This window comes from Venturia canescens, chromosome 3 (genome assembly GCF_019457755.1).
Source record: "Venturia canescens isolate UGA chromosome 3, ASM1945775v1, whole genome shotgun sequence".
NCBI classification, from domain to species: Eukaryota; Metazoa; Arthropoda; class Insecta; order Hymenoptera; family Ichneumonidae; genus Venturia; species Venturia canescens.
This window is the reverse complement of record NC_057423.1, coordinates 2157004-2168590: the sequence shown is the minus strand read 5'-3', so window position 1 is coordinate 2168590 and position 11587 is coordinate 2157004. Positions and strand designations below refer to the sequence as shown.

The following is an 11587-nucleotide window of genomic DNA, read 5'->3' as shown; positions in this document are numbered from 1 at the left end:
GCATATTGACGCCAATCATTGAAAAGACTTGTCAAACGGTAAACATAAAAGTACGATTTTAAGCTTTTTCTCTCTGATCTCCGTATACGAGAAATTCGGAAGCATTTCCAACAAGCTTTTTTAAGGTTCGAGTAGGAAAATTCGAGACAAGTTTGTGGATAAGGGAATCAAATAGAGTTTCATGGGTAGTTTATTCGGCCGAGCAGTGAGCCGTTTATTGGATCACGTCTGCGCCTTCCGGATGAAACTCACACGAAACTATATTCTTAAACTCGCCGAGAGTTCACACTCCTTTTCATTAGGTGCGTTTACGTTTTCGATTTTGCCAGTTGCAGTCAAACTTCAGCGTGCTTTGGCCTCGATCTGACCCTTTGAGTTTTATCTTTCTCTCGCTCTTCGTTCGCCATCTCCTCCCTCGTCCAAATTGCATTTTCACAAACTCGGCGGAATTGAGCCAAATGAAATTTGAGCGAGAGGAAATGGGACGAACCGCGCGCGAAACACACACTTCCGACGATCTCGATATTACTATGTCGCGTTGTCACCCCACAATAACAATGTACGGATTTAACCAACTGTGAGACAAGTTTTTCCAACTCTATTTCGAACTCCCGACCGAGGTAAACCTGCGAAAAATTTGTTTTTCCCTTTTGTTCACGGCTTATAATTCAGTTTTCGAGATTTCAGATGGAACAGACTTTTTTTTGTATCTAGGTAACTGGGTCATAAAAGCCATAATCATTTTTCCCTTTTACGAATATAAAGTCGGAAGAATTATCACTTCGAATGAAAAACGATACCAATACGTTTTATTTTTCTATTTTCTGCAAATGCAAATACTGCGTCGACACACCATTCCAGGCCAACAAAGGCTATTGAGTTTTGTTTTATTTTTGTACTTTTACCATATGCTCAACCGAGTTCTCGACTCATTAGTATAATGTTACAAGTTTGTAAATTCAGAATGTCCCACAAAGAGATAACGCGAGTAAAAAAATCTCAAATTATAATTTTTTACGATCTGGACTGATGTTATCGGTTATTATCTTGGCTATGCGCCTCCTAAATCGATCGTCGCTGGTTTCAAGGTCACAAGAATACGATTTCGTCACATTCGCTGCTCCGACGAGGCTTTCAGGCTCCTCCAAGTAACGAATCGTCCGATTGCTTCCCCAGATTATTTCAATGATCTTGAAGAGCGAACTTTTGATGACGAGCACGACCCTGATTAATAATTTTTTGTTCGAGAGTTTAAACAGCATTTTGGAATCGTCGTTGGAGGAAAACGGAAATTTTCACAAACCACCCGGTATCTCGATGAGCTTGGAAATTGGAAAAAAGTCTCTGTCGGAAAGACGGGGGCAGAGAAAGCCGAAAAGGAAGTAAAAAGTTTTGGGGTGACCAGGACTTTACCAAAAACGCAGTGTCTCCTTTCTGGGAGCTAATAAGGAAAAAATAAAACGTTTGGTTCGATACACCGAATGTCCAGCCCGGTTCGATCTTCATTTTATTTTTTTATTTGAATTTTATCCCACGATTTTTAAAAAAATAAGCCCCCCGGGAATGTACACGTTTCGTTGAAAACTATTTTTCAAAATGAAAAAACGCATTTTATTTTGCCACGTTTTAAAAATGCACAGTTTTATTGAATTCTGTTATTAACTCATTACAAAATTGCGTGATTACATTTTTCAATATTCCATCAAGAAAAGTATTTTGATTTTTCTGTTAAAAATACACTTTTTTTAGCAAGTTGATTGGCCCACCGTTTTGCCCGGCCTTTCCCATATTCTCATCGTTAATAAAAGTTATCGTTTATTGATTTTCAGTCCAGGAACAGCGCCACAATTCTTAGTTGGTGAGGATCCGTGTACGACATTTACCCTGAGAATCTCTTACTTGGTTCGGTTTTGAACATGGAAAGTTTTTTATCAAAGTGTTACGTTTCCACACACCCGACATACGGTTCCTCGTCATTCTTGGATCCATGAGTTCGGGGATGTTCCGAACGTGTCTGGAGTTCAAGGCAGTTGAGATTGTCGTCAGAAGCGCAAAAATGACCAAAATCAGTGACATTTTGATAACGAAAGTAGAAGTCGTCTTCGCTGTTTTCATCATTGTCTTCGATGACGTTGATGGATCGAAGGAAAATGAGAGAAAAAAGAAAATACTTTTGTCACGATTTTCAAATGTTTTTCCTCTCAACCCGAATCCGTGACTGGTTCGTTTGTATCCGGCGACTGACCGATGCACACTGCCTATTTATACTGAGTTATGCATCGTGACTTTGCCTACGTTCGCATACATAATTGTATCGATATCGCGTCCACTTGGTAAAACGTTGCACGAGTAAATATTGGAGAAAATAAAATTTAACGCTTTTCAGTATTGATCAAAATGCACATAAGACTCAACCATTTGTTCGGTTTTTTTCAGAACTTCACGCGCAATTGCCATATAATCGTGAATAAAATAACAAAAAATATTCGTTTGAATGACTGAAGTAGCCGTGGTGAATGATCGATGATAGAATAAAGCTCAATCGTCGATTGAGTGAAATAAACAAAACAAATAAGCATATAAAAAATGTGTACGAAAAAATCCATAAATTTTTGATGCAATCAATCTTTTAGGGACGGGAATTTTTACGTCGAAATCGACCCGTTTTTACACACAAAATTTGTGCGTAATATCGATGAATTTCGAATGAAATGGCCTGAGACTGAAACTCAAAACAAATATTTCTTCGTTCACCCAGCGTATTATTCCGTTTCTATTTTTTCAGGATAACGATAGACGGTGTGATCGGAAAAATTGAATAAAAATAACGCAATGACGGAATTCAAATGTGTTTTTATTCAACTGAAAAGCAAGAGTTCAATTCCCATGTTGTACGAATTCGAACAGTCGTCGAAGAAACTCCGGACAATGAAGCTGCCGTTGATTGATTACGAGTTCTGGAAGAGTGTCGTGCTTTGTATCCGGTCAGGATGTTCACTTTGCCAGTGGACGACATCCCCACAGACGATCTCTTACTTGATTCGGTTTTGTACAAGGAAAACGTTATGTGGTTTATCGGGAATAAAGCGTTTCCACAATCGCGACTGATGCTTTGCTGGCTTGATTGGGCCCACGGTGATGGGTAGGGCCCGATCGCTGTTGGAGCTCACCGAGGTTGTGATTGTTGCGAAAACCACAAAAAAGAGGAAAATCGTGAAAACTTTGATGACAAATGTAGGACTCGTATGCGCCGTTTTTATCTTCATCCGCGATGATGTCGATGGACCAAAGGAAGATTAGAAAAAATTATTTTTCGCCAGGGCGTGAAGAAACTTTCATTGCTTTCAATCCGAAACTGTAACTTCTTCGCTCGTATTTTATTTGGTTACCCCCGAACGTATGCTGCCTATTTATACCAAATTCCGCACTCTGACTTAGTCCACATTTGCTTAAATAAACTGCATCGATAACGCTTTTCCCCACTGATTATTGTTGCATGCGTAAATATCAGAAAAAGTTTAATCAACGAATGCTCTACTTTTCCGGTGAGCCGAATGGATTTTTAGCTCCGAACGATTTCTCCTACTTCATATTTTTTTTTAATGATGAAAAACCAGAATTTGGGCTTCGCCAGGCGTTAGCCACTCACAAAACTATTGAAGTCGACAACGGAAATATCCAAATTCGAAGAAATTCGTTTTGATTTAATTCTTGTCCATAATTAAAATAAAAACTGAAAAACGATGGAAAACCGATGTGAAACGGTGGAAAAACAGTTACTGAATTTTCCTGAACAATTTACTAAGCAGATACATTTTTTGACACTTTTGTTTACTACCTATCTAGATTCTAAGCTTTACACTCGATTAATATTTTTTGATAAATATTTCTGATAAGATAAGTACGATGAAATATAAGGAAAAAAAACAACTGGGCGGAATAGTCCGATGTCGATGGTTCATAATTCTTTCATGAAAATATGTTTCGAAATGAACAGCATCGATATAATATAAAAGCTTGACGTGGAAGTGTGACTGAGTGAAAATGGAGTAGTATTGAAATGCGTATGCGTATTTACGTTAGCCCAAAAAAGACCCGGAGTTTATTAAATCGAGGTCGTGCTGAGCTGTCATATAAATTTTTGTCTGATTCCAATTCTGGCTGATTTAAGAGTTGCCACCGTTTGAACACTCTGAAAAAAGTTTGAGCGATCGCAGAGTTGCTGCTCTTGGATGAAAGCTACTCCATAAGTTGAGGTGGGAATTTTCAAAATTTTCGGCGCCTTGCATATCTCCTCGTTCAACTCAATGTCTTCTGGGCGACCAATAATCGCGATTTGCATGCTTTTAGGGCGCATTGCGATAACCGTTTGTGGACCTTTTGGTGAGCTAAACAATAATTTTATAATTGAAACTCGTTTTCCCACTTCCACTCGAACGGTTTTCACGAGAACAATTTCCAACACTAAATTTCGTTTCGTCAAAAAAGCAGCGTTTGACAGTTCGATGAAAGTAAGAACGACACTTTCTTGTTTAGTGTGGATGGAGGAAACTAAATTTTCTTATTAGGACGAAGGGATTGTTGTACAAAAAATCATTGAGAAACGTTTCCATCGTGCAGTCAACTTTCATTTTTATTGTGAATTATGAAATTCTGGCGCTTATAATTGGCGACATTTAACTGGAAGTTGACAATAATTTATCGCTTTTTGACAACATCGATGTGGTGTTTCAAACTTGAATCTTAGATGGGCAGTTACCAGAGGACGACATCCACGAGTCGAAGTCGGAAGAAACCTCGTCAAAGTATCCGGATAAAAATGACGTTTGTTCGACCCCAGAATGCGTTCTTGCGGGTGAGTAACGAAAATTTTACTTTTCAAAAAAGTTATTTTATACTTTCTCCTTAAAAATGAATTCGCGGTGGCAGGGGCGAAGTTTTTTCAATTTTTTGGACGATGATATTTCAGCATCGAGGTTTTTGAACGATATGGATCGAAAGGTTGAGCCATGCGACGATTTTTATCAGTTCGTTTGTGGAAACTATGAAAAGTCAGCCAGGATCAACGATGATTATTTTTATGCTGCTACGATCTATCTAAGGTTCGAAGAGGCGTATGCGCGCCTGCAACGGATCATAGAGGACATTGACGAATCGACAGCACCCGCGGTTTTCTTGAACATCACAAGTGCTTACAAATCTTGTCTGGAAAACAGTGAGTTCTCTTAAATAATTATTTTTCATTAGAACTCGTGGTGATTAACATTTTACGAAGTCTCGAATAGCGGAGCATCCTCGCAGTGGAGGATACTCAAATCGGGAAATTCGTAGTGATTCCATTTTCAATGTGCGAAGAAACGCCGATAATTTGGAACAAATTTTATTCATTTAATAACATTTTTTTCTTTATTTATTTATTTTATTTTTTTTTTTATTTTAACGCATTCATGCGATTAATGATTTCTTTTAAATTAAAAAAAAAAAAAAATTTTATTAACAGAATGGTACAATACCGAAGAACCATCCGTCGATGAGTCGCAGCGCGATTACATTGTTGGTTTGTGGAAAAAAATTAGACAAGAAAGGGAGAACGAATTATATCTTTCTATTTATGACTTCAATCCACAACTGTTCTCCACTTTGTATTACCAAAGCGAGTACAACCGGTCACAAAATGTTTTGCATGTGAGCACGAATTCGAAAGTGAAAAATTTGATTTTATTTCGTTTTATTGTATTTCACTTTAATTATTTATTTTATTATGTATTTTTATTATTTTTTAGATTTCATTAAAGCAACCGGTTATTGCGTGGGCTTATCTAAAGGAAGGCTTGGCAAATCAAGTTGTTCGAGAATACTTAATGTTCATGAAAAACGTTGGTATAAATCTGGGTGCTGATCAACGGCAAGTAGACTCCGATCTGCTGGACGTTTTGAATTTCGAAGTGGAGCTTGCTAAAGTACGTAAAAAGAGTAGCACCATTGACGAAAGTAACGAAACCCCATCGATTCGCCAAGTTTTAAGTTAACTGTGAACGAATTCACACAGATCGTGTCACCGGAGAACGAGGACGAGGAGGACAAATTTTATCACGATTACACCGAAATGACTCTGAAACAATTGAAAAGATTTTTTCCGCACTTGCGCTTCGAGCGAGCCAGTAAAAATATGACGGACACTTCCAAATTTCAAACTCAAATAGCTCTAAAAACCTTGAAGAAACTGGATGAATTGATCGCTCAAAAATCGACGCTGGTTTTGGCTAATTGGGCTTTATGGCGAAAAACTGTAGAAAAAACATCGGGATTGGGCCAAGTTATTCGTCACAAGCATCAGTCGCTAATCGGACACGATCGCACCGGAGCTTTCTTGACAGATGGTGTGACGAGAGAATGCGTCAAAGAAGTACGTTCGGCCTTCCCATTCGTACTGAATGTTTTATACTATGGACAATTCCTCAGCGAAGATGCTGTAAAAAGTATGGAAGCGATATTCGCTAACACGAAAGCCGCATTCATCGAATCCATGAAAAAGGTAATTGCTGTGTTGAAAAATTTCCGGTTTTTCGCATTTTGACAATACCTTGCATGGGTCTAAACCGTGACGTCTGAAAACTGAAGGGTGATCGTTGGAATCGAACTTTGAAAAATGGGATTGCAATTACAGTTTGAAAATGTAAAAAATCTTCGAAAACGATGTAAAACGGTTTATTAGGCTTGAGAGCCCGTATTTTTTCTTTTCAGTAGTAATTTATTTCCAAGTTCTTTTCTTCAATTATTCGTTTCACTTACATTTTTCCTCATCATCCATTCGTATACTCTCTTTACTCATTCTTCCCTTTAGCGCTCTATTTATTTTCTCTTCCACTTCTTTTCCTACTGTTTTCTCCAGCCATCCTTCTAGCTCGGCCTTCCCCATGTCCGCTTTTATTTTGCTACGCTCGCAAGTGTGTGCTAAAATTTCCTCTCGCCTCAGAGCCTGCAATTTTTTCTGGAATAATTGTAAAACTGTTCGGTACTTTCTGACTAATTTTTTCGAGTGTTTTAAGTAACAAGAATACTCACCGAATTTATGGATTTGTAGAAAATGGAACGATAATTCATCCACCGTGAAAAAAACATTCGCGAATATTTGATCGTCACTTTTCATCATTTTTTCTCCGTGTTTCACAGGCTACGTGGTTGAGTGACTTCACGAAACAACAAGCTATCGAAAAAGTCGAGTCGACAGGGAACCGATTTGGATTTTTCGAAAAATTCATGCTCAATAGAACTTTAAATTCGTCTTCAGCGGATCTGAAATTATCGGAAGGCTTCTTAGCAGCCAACAGAGCGAATATAACTGCAATTTTGAATAATTTTAACAAGAGATACATCGAAGAGCTTGATTTTATGGATTATCCAGCGTTCTATGTTCCTAAACAGCGATACGTCGGTGGGTTTTCGAATATAAATTCAACAATATTTTGGTGTAGCTGAGATCAAAATATCTCGGGATTCCCCTCAGAATAAAATACTCAAAATAATTATTCAACTTTTACAGGAATGGGTGCTCTCCTATTCAGCGATGTTATGCACGATACCGGTCACCCTGCGAGTTTGAATTACGGAGGCTTCGGTGCCACCGTCGCTCACGAAATAATGCACGGGTTCGATCACGTGAGAAAATGGTATGACCAAACCGGTAATATGCGACTGGAGCCATGGTGGGACGTTGACAGTCTCAAAAACTACGCTGCGCGGACCCGATGCCTCGAAAATCAACACAGAAAGTATGCCTCTGACGAATTGGGACTCGACGTAAGTGCACCTCCATGCTCGAATTTTTCCCTCGATCTTGTCTCGGTTACGATTTTCACAAAATCGACTGGCTATTGAGGAAACCCCTTTTATTGGGACACTCCTTAAGTCCCATGCTCTCCACTGGCTACTGCGTGGTAAAATTTTTCTGTAAAAACCAAAAAAACCTAAGATTAGCGATTTTCCCTTGAAATCGAATTTTTTTCAATCCTCGACCTTCAGCCTCGACCTTCTCGATTCCACGTCCCTTGATCGCGACCGATTGACCACGATTTTTCCACTCAGGTCACACCTTCGAGGACTCGGGATGAGGATTTGGCGGATCTCGTGGGTACCAGGATGGCATACTCCGCGTACGTAGAACTGGCGAAGGATTCACTTCCTGAAAAACAATTGCCTGGACTCGATTATTCACCGAGACAAATGTTTTGGATCAGTACTGCGAACACAGCGTGCGTCAAAACCCGACCAGTAGCCGCACTTCGTTTTCTTTATGAAGAGGAACACTCGCTTCCGAAACTTCGAATTAACGTACCTTTGTCAAATCTCCAAGAATTTGCGGACGACTTCAATTGCGCTGTTGGTTCAAAAATGAATCCCAAGGATAAATGTACCATTTGGTGAACTTTCGCAATATTTTTCTCCATTCAGATTCTACCGGACCATGCGCTGTCAAAAGATTTTTCATCATCCAATTGTCAGTGTTTCGTGACACGAATTTTGCGTTGTGCGATTGCGAGTAGAAAATTTACATCAAAGGGCTACGTCGACTCCAAAAAATTTAAACGAATGAAAGCTTTGACCGAAGTACTCAGCGAAGTGCGCTTACGAAAAGGAAATGAAAAACAGGCCAAGTAATTTCAGCAAATCTTCATTTTGAACAAAAGTCATTTTTTCTTTTCCAAATCCCATAAAAAGAGCACGGACCGTGCCGCTTTGAGTGCGAGCCTTACAGTCGTTTTTACGTTTTGCGTATTCAGAACGATGCAATGGGTCGAGACAGAAATCGTTTTTCTGGCAATTATTCGAAGACCTAAAGTGAAGAAATGCACTGTAAAGCTTCACTCGTATCACACAGTATTTCAACTCACTTTCTACATATTTTCCTGGACATAAAAATAAATAAAACACTTCGTTGTACGGTCCCGCTGTAAACGAGAATTCCCATTCGATTTTCCCGAAGATTCGTGCGCTTGCTCGATAATAATATCGAAAACTGCGCTCCGTCGCCGAGTTAATTGTGCTTCAAACTATTTTGTATATTCAACCATCTCCACGCGCACTTCGACGCTGACGTGACAGCTATTTATTAGAGTTGAATGAAATTGGGCGTCGTTGCTCGTTTTCAAGGCATATCGTCGATTATATTACCAGGAAAAACCCCTTAGTCACATCCTCAGCGACGCTGTAAATGTAGGAAAATTACTCGAGCAGATAATAAACCAAATGAATCAAGCGGACACGAGCATGCTCGTATCGGTCGAACCGTCGCGGAGTTTTCGACCTGCTCGTTCACCGAGTCTCTGTTGACAGTAGCGCAAAGTTAAAATCTCCTCGAAACGGACCAAACTACGGCGGAGTAAGACAAAATTCGTGATTCGATGATTCTTAATTGATGTGAGAAAAATAACATGTTCGCTGGAACTTTAGGTCTGAGGGGTCGATGCGCAGCGAGCGAATGTTGTCACGCTCCTTAATGAGGAAAGCGTCAAGGTAAATTTGCAGCAGCATGTGCCATGGATATTATATGCTGCATCGTTGTATGTACACATCGAATGTATTTTGGTATATTTAGCTCGAGTTTATCCTGCAAACTGGAATTCAGTGGAAGCTGCAATCAACGCTGACTGGACGGTCGAGGGATGAGAGCAAGTTGGGGGTGGAAAGTCTCAATTTACTCAACTGAATAGCAGGTACTAGTAATTTAAAGGAAAGGAAGCGAGTGGTGTGGAGGAGTGAGTCGATGAAAAAGCCATGCAGGCAAGAGAGTTCTCGCTTCTGGATGGCGTAGCGTAAAGTCGTTGTATACTTTGATGAAGAGAGGGAGAAGGGTGAAAATGATCGGGGTATCGCGACTGCTCTGGTCGCTTCGAGGCGAGCCAATATTTTCTTCTTTAACGAGGATTTCCTCGCTCTTCAATCCCCGAGGAAATATTTTCCTTTTTCAGTGGAATCTGGAATCTTATTTACACACTCTTGTTAAGTTCTTCCTGTGGCGTCTCCTTCGATATTCGCTATCGTTTGTCGATTTTATTTGTTTACTAAATATCTCGGATCAAAGGCTTCCTTCAATTCTGTCTTTGTTACTAGAGCATTCGCGATTTTATTTATATCCATTCTCAACTCGGAAACGAGCGATCCGAGTGTCGAACGAAGAATGAGTTTTCGTTGAGTGAATCTGTGCTACGGATTTCCAATACGGACTCGGGGCTCGGTCCTTCGAGGGGGAAACTCTTCAGCTTCTTTTGCCAAGTTCGTGTCTATTTTTATTGATATGTAACAAAGATTACGCAACCCCCTCGGCCTTCTGTTGAGCACAAGAATTTCAAACTTTTCGTTTCGAAATCCACGCTCAAGTCCACGAATCGGTGAGCCAAATTCAGAATTTTCAGAGTCGAAATTCTACGACGCGTAGTTTGACCGATTACAAACGAAAAATGCTCCCGTCAGCTCTTTCCGATCAGTCAAACTCCCTCGGAGGATTCTGATTTCGAAACCCGCAACTGCGTCTCTATCGGCCTCGCGGAAGCGAGCACCAACTGACCCATGCTCTAAATGTGAAAATTGTGTACGAAACGCCACCCAGCGAGACGCTTCTGTACCATTCATTTCCGGAAACAAGATGTTTGTTTCAATTTCTTGCAGCTACCAGCGGCGGGTCTGCTATTCGGAAATGAAAACGCCCGTTGGGAGAATATATTTTAGACTACACGAAGGAAGGATTTCCGGACAAAACATTTCTCGCGAAGCAGCTCGCAGTTCTAATGGACTTTAACGAAGGTAACTCGTTCTACATGAGTAAAACTTTAATCCGCTCCAAAACCTCTGATTTAATGCGGTCACTATTTACTTCAAATAGATTTGTTATTATAATTAATCTCTCTGTTGTTACTCGTATGTCTGCAAAACTTTGCACTTTGCGTGTGCGCCAAGGGACTTTTATCGGTGGAAAAAAATGGCGGAATTTTCGTCGCATTTTTATTTCTTTCGTGAGTAATGGGATGATGGAAATGGAGAGTGATACAGAGCTCATCGAACGTAGCGTTGAACATTATTCGGCGTGTTCCAGGATCCGGATTGGGTGTCAACCTTATTTCCTTTCGTCTCGAGCGAACGTGCCTCCCGCAACTTCCGGCAGTTCTCCAGCTGCGTGTACAGCGAGGATAATGAGTCTTTTGAGCGGTAGCGCTGCAGCACGCCACGAGCTTCGTAAAAAGGAAAAAAATGTTCGTTATGAAATATAGCGCCAATATTCGAGGATAAAAGGGAGCTTGGAAAACGTGTGAAAGTCAGCTCGAAGCGATGTATCACGCGCTTCAACCACGCTTTGAAAATTCAAGAGCGTTATTTTTTGCGCACCCTGACAAACTCCCGGTTCGGGTATCTCAAAATGAACTAATTTCCTCGCATACTTGGATATCGAAAATATTTTGTACCGTTTCGTTATTAGATTTTTAGGTCGATGCGCTTTTCCCTCGACCCGGAATGTTCAATTTGTTCTTTCTGAGCCTAATCTGGCGAATGAAAAAACGATTCAGCATTATTTTTAATGTTGGAAAGCAACATT

General features: G+C 40.1%; 1 protein-coding gene across 1 annotated transcript; it reads left to right on the top strand.

Annotated features, from left to right (window-relative positions):
* Positions 1 to 4307: 4307 nt before the first annotated feature.
* Positions 4308 to 8424, top strand: LOC122407948 (endothelin-converting enzyme homolog). The gene is made up of 9 exons (XM_043414437.1): positions 4308 to 4383; positions 4748 to 4855; positions 4970 to 5215; positions 5501 to 5685; positions 5784 to 5960; positions 6050 to 6535; positions 7174 to 7435; positions 7544 to 7800; positions 8086 to 8424. The coding sequence occupies exons 1-9, from the start codon at positions 4308 to 4310 to the stop codon at positions 8422 to 8424; spliced, it is 2136 nt and encodes a 711-aa protein (XP_043270372.1).
* The last annotated feature ends 3163 nt before the right edge of the window (positions 8425 to 11587 follow it).

Bases quoted from the DNA above. Each gene is read 5' to 3' on its own strand.
- LOC122407948 (XM_043414437.1), top strand. From the start codon at position 4,308: ATGTCTTCTGGGCGACCAATAATCGCGATTTGCATGCTTTTAGGGCGC. The intron at 4,856-4,969 runs GTGAGTAACGAA...ATGATATTTCAG, and splicing joins CCCAGAATGCGTTCTTGCGG to CATCGAGGTTTTTGAACGAT. The intron at 7,801-8,085 runs GTAAGTGCACCT...TTTTCCACTCAG, and splicing joins CTGACGAATTGGGACTCGAC to GTCACACCTTCGAGGACTCG.